The following is a 4,053-nucleotide window of genomic DNA, read 5'->3' on the forward strand; positions in this document are numbered from 1 at the left end:
GCATGTGTTGTGACCTATCTCGGCCACCAAGCCCCCTTGACCAAGCTAAAATAATTTGCTATAAATTTTGTGCTATAAAATAATTTACTGTCCCTGTTATATGGCGGGCTGATCTCGTCCTCTGCTTAGATGGTAAGGAGCTCCTGGACCATTGTTTTCCCAATTTACAGACATTTTTGGCCACTGTTCTTAATTGAGTTAGCCACTAACTGCATCCAGCCACTTTTTAAATGTCCCGAGGGTAGCATGGATAACACATTGTCAAAAGTGGTCTCGTCCTGCTGGCCCTTTTATACAGAAGTTTTTTTGGCACTTTTACTACCTCCAGTGCCACCTTGAAGGCGAGACAACCTTGTCCCCCAATCACGCAATAGTACCTTTTATACAGAATGTCGAGGTAGCAAAATGGCATGAAATTCCCACCTTAAGGAGGTAGTTTAAAAGGGGCTATTGATCACGAGTACACCGATTGACACACACAGCTGTCAATCATGACATCAAATCCACTTTTATTGCATCAAATAACTAGTTATAACCAAACTTATCAGAAAAATGAACACTTGAGCATACATCAGCATGATCAGAACTTTCTAAATCAGGGGTGCCCATTACGTCGATCGCGATCGACTGGTCGATCGCAAAGGCATTGTGGGTAGATCGCATGGCATTGAAAAAAAAAGTTGGCGCCAGCCTATCATCCGTCCTCACAATGACATCTGACCTGACCTTTCTCTGACACACGCGTCACTGCGCATGCGCATACAACTTCGCTAAGTGCTGCAAAACTCTAGCAAGCTAGCGAGTAAGAAAGGGGATAAAAATGAGTGGAAAAGCTGGACCAAGTAAAAAGCCGAAGACCTACCACTACCATACGGAGTGGGAGGAGGACTTCTTTTTCACAATGTCATTTTCGAAGTGCGTTTGCCTCATCTGTCAGTCTACAATTGCTTTACCGAAGAAGGGAAATGTGGAGCGCCATTTTCGGACTGTTCATAAAAACTACGACACCGAGTTCCCTCCGAAAAGCGAGCTGAGAAGGAGAAAGGTGAAGGAACTAAAATCCCAGCTGTCCGGACAGCAGTCATTTTTCTCACAGCTAACTTCAAAGGCAAGGGCAGCCACTGAAGCATCGTTCCGGGTGAGTCACTTCATCGTTAAAAACAAGAAATCCTTCCAAGATGGAGAGATGGTAAAAGAAGCATTTGTTGAAGCAGCCGACTCGTTGTTCCGAGACTTTAAAAACAAACCAGAAATACTAGCTTCGATCAAAGCTCTCCAGCTATCAAGAAGTACAGTAACACGGCGCAGTGAAGCCATGGCTGAGGATTTGACCCAGCAACTTTGGAAGGACATCGCAGATTGTGAGTGTTTCTCACTGCAGTTGGACGAGTCTACAGACGTGAGTGACACAGCACAATTGTGCATTTTTATTCGGATGGTGTTTACTGACATGACTGCAAAAGAGGAGCTGTTAACAGTACTGCCCATGAAAGAACACACGCGAGGAGAGGACATATTTCAGTCTTTCAAAAACTTTATCGAGAAAACCCAGCTCCCAGTCTGCAAATTGGTGTCCATCACCACGGATGGCGCACCCGCCATGGTTGGCCGCTCGAATGGATTTATCGCCAAGTGCAGGGAGGACGATGATTTTCCGGACTTCCTCAATTACCACTGTATTATACACCAACAAGCATTATGTGCAAAAATGCTCAACATGAAAGAGATAATGGATGTGGCAACAAAGATCGCCTGTTCTATTCGGGCCAGATCTCTTCAAAGACGGCTGTTCCGTGCACACCTGGAGAAGTGCGACCACTCTGAGTTGTTGTTGCACACCGACGTGAGATGGCTAAGTCGAGGGAAATTCCTGCAAAGATTTCGAGAGCTCTTGCCGGAGATTAAGGAGTTTTTCCGTGAAGGTAAACATGCAGATTATAACCAACTAAATGACCATCAGTGGCTGCTGGACTTGGCATTTTTAACTGATCTGACCAACATGTTGAATGACCTTAATCTAGAGCTGCAAGGAAAAGACAAAACTGTGATCAATATGATCAGCTCAGTTAATGCTTTCAAACAAAAAATGCAACATCTCTCCTCAAAGCTCCACCGCCATGATTTGGCAAACTTCCAGAACCTCGCGGCAGAGCTGGAGACACAAGAGCAGTCATGTGCGTAGCTTGACAGTGCACGCTACATAAAGCAAATTGACAATTGTCTGTCAGAGTTCGACAGACGCTTTCAAGACTTTGCTTTACTCGAGCCAGTCGCTACATTCATGTGCTACCCTTTCCAGGAAGATGCTGAGGTTGTTTCACTGGCATCAAAAGTTGCAACACTGTTTCACCTGAACTCTTCTGGAGTGGAGGATGAGATTCTGACACTTCAAGCCGACATTCAGCTGAAGGCCAGAGCTCATGGACAATTCTGGAACTTACTCACAGAGGACAAGTACCCCAACATCAGGAAATGTGCTACCTTCTTGACTGCATTATTTGGCTCCACTTATTTATGTGAGTCAGCCTTTTCCCACATGAAGATCATTAAGTCCAAGTACCGTTCCACCATGACTGATGAGCATCTGGAAGTCTGCTTGAGGCTGGCTATCAGCAGCTACTGTCCGGACTATGCATCCCTGGCTGATTCCATTCAGTGCAAGTCATCAGAGTAAGGTAATGACAAAAAAAATGTACAGAGTTGTATTGTGCAATATAGGTTGATGCAGTAATGCAAGGTACACCAGCATATACTGTACATATAAAAATAATTCTCAATATATTTATAAATAATGTGTTTTGCATTTTTAGTAGGTGGTAGATCATTTTGACTCGGTCATGTCATAAGTAGCTCTCAGGCTGAAAAAGTGTGTGCACCCCTGTTCTAAATTGACAGAAACCATATTTGAGAAAAACTTATTTGACATGTACTTTGATATTTTAGCATGGCTCATGTCCCATCCACTACCATGGAGGGGGTGGAGTTTATAACCTATACTGCAGCCAGCCGCCCTTGATGTAATCCAAATGTTTTGGCTTTACTTTTGGGAAGCTGTTGTGCCGTCCATCTTTATTATCCAGTCTATGGTCTGAAGGCTATGACAGCTTTGTCCCTGCCTTCGAGTGTGGCCATTTGGAAAAGCTTTAAACACTTCTGCCTTCAGACCATAGACTGTATAATAAAGATGGACATGACTCTCTCTCTCTCTCTCTCTCTCTCTCTCTGTCTCTCTCTGTCTCATTGTGTCATACGGATTACTGTTAATTTATTATGCTGATCTGTTCTGTACGACATCTATTGCACGTCTGTCCTGGAAGAGGGATCCCTCCTCAGTTGCTCTTCCTGAGGTTTCTACCGTTTTTTTTTCCCCCGTTAAAGGGGTTTTTTGGGGAGTTTTTCCTTATCCGCTGTGAGGGTCATAAGGACAGAGGGATGTTGTATGCTGTAAAGCCCTGTGAGGCAAATTGTGATTTGTGATATTGGGCTTTATAAATAAAATTGATTGATTGATTGATTGACAGCTCCTCAGAAGTGAAGCCCAAGATCACCCCCTATAGTGGCTGACTATAACTGACGTAAATGGGTGGGAACTCAGACTTCGGAGATAGCTACTGCACAGACTCTGGCTCTAAATTGCGTCACTAGTGTAACATGCCAGTGGTCTTATCCAGGACAATGTGGCTTCATGAATGTACAGTGGGACTAAGTAGAGACACATCGTCCATCTTTATATACAGTCTATTATTCAGACAGGATTGAAAGAATCGTTATGCAATCGTTTGTCGCTCTGAAAATAGAAGCATTATTCTCTATGGTAATGCCGGGAGCAGAGAGAACCTCTGGGCCTCAGAATTAGAGACAGTGAAAGATTGCAGCATTAGGTGTTTTGTAGTTGAGGAAGATGAATATATTGATTGTCAGAGCCTCTTTCTCTCATTCAATAAAGCTTTGCCTCAAGAAAAATATGTTAACAAGATTATCATAGTTACCTTAGCCAGGTCTGGAGTCAAAATAGCTGCATGACGGGTTATAATATTCCTTTTTTCTTTTTTG

At 43.5% G+C, this 4,053-nt stretch overlaps 1 protein-coding gene across 1 annotated transcript; it reads left to right on the forward strand.

Annotated features, from left to right (window-relative positions):
• Positions 1 to 820: 820 nt before the first annotated feature.
• LOC144459467 (zinc finger BED domain-containing protein 5-like) lies at positions 821 to 2,674 on the forward strand. Its single transcript, XM_078163658.1, has 2 exons — positions 821 to 1,922; positions 2,229 to 2,674. The coding sequence occupies exons 1-2, from the start codon at positions 821 to 823 to the stop codon at positions 2,672 to 2,674; spliced, it is 1,548 nt and encodes a 515-aa protein (XP_078019784.1).
• The last annotated feature ends 1,379 nt before the right edge of the window (positions 2,675 to 4,053 follow it).

The sequence above is a fragment of the Epinephelus lanceolatus genome, chromosome 21 (assembly GCF_041903045.1).
Source record: "Epinephelus lanceolatus isolate andai-2023 chromosome 21, ASM4190304v1, whole genome shotgun sequence".
Taxonomy (NCBI): Eukaryota; Metazoa; Chordata; class Actinopteri; order Perciformes; family Serranidae; genus Epinephelus; species Epinephelus lanceolatus.

Coding starts and splice junctions, on each gene's coding strand:
- LOC144459467 (XM_078163658.1), top strand. CDS start 821: ATGAGTGGAAAAGCTGGACCAAGTAAAAAGCCGAAGACCTACCACTAC. Junction 1,923..2,228: donor TAAGGAGTTTTTCCGTGAAG/GTAAACATGCAG, acceptor ATTGTCTGTCAG/AGTTCGACAGACGCTTTCAA.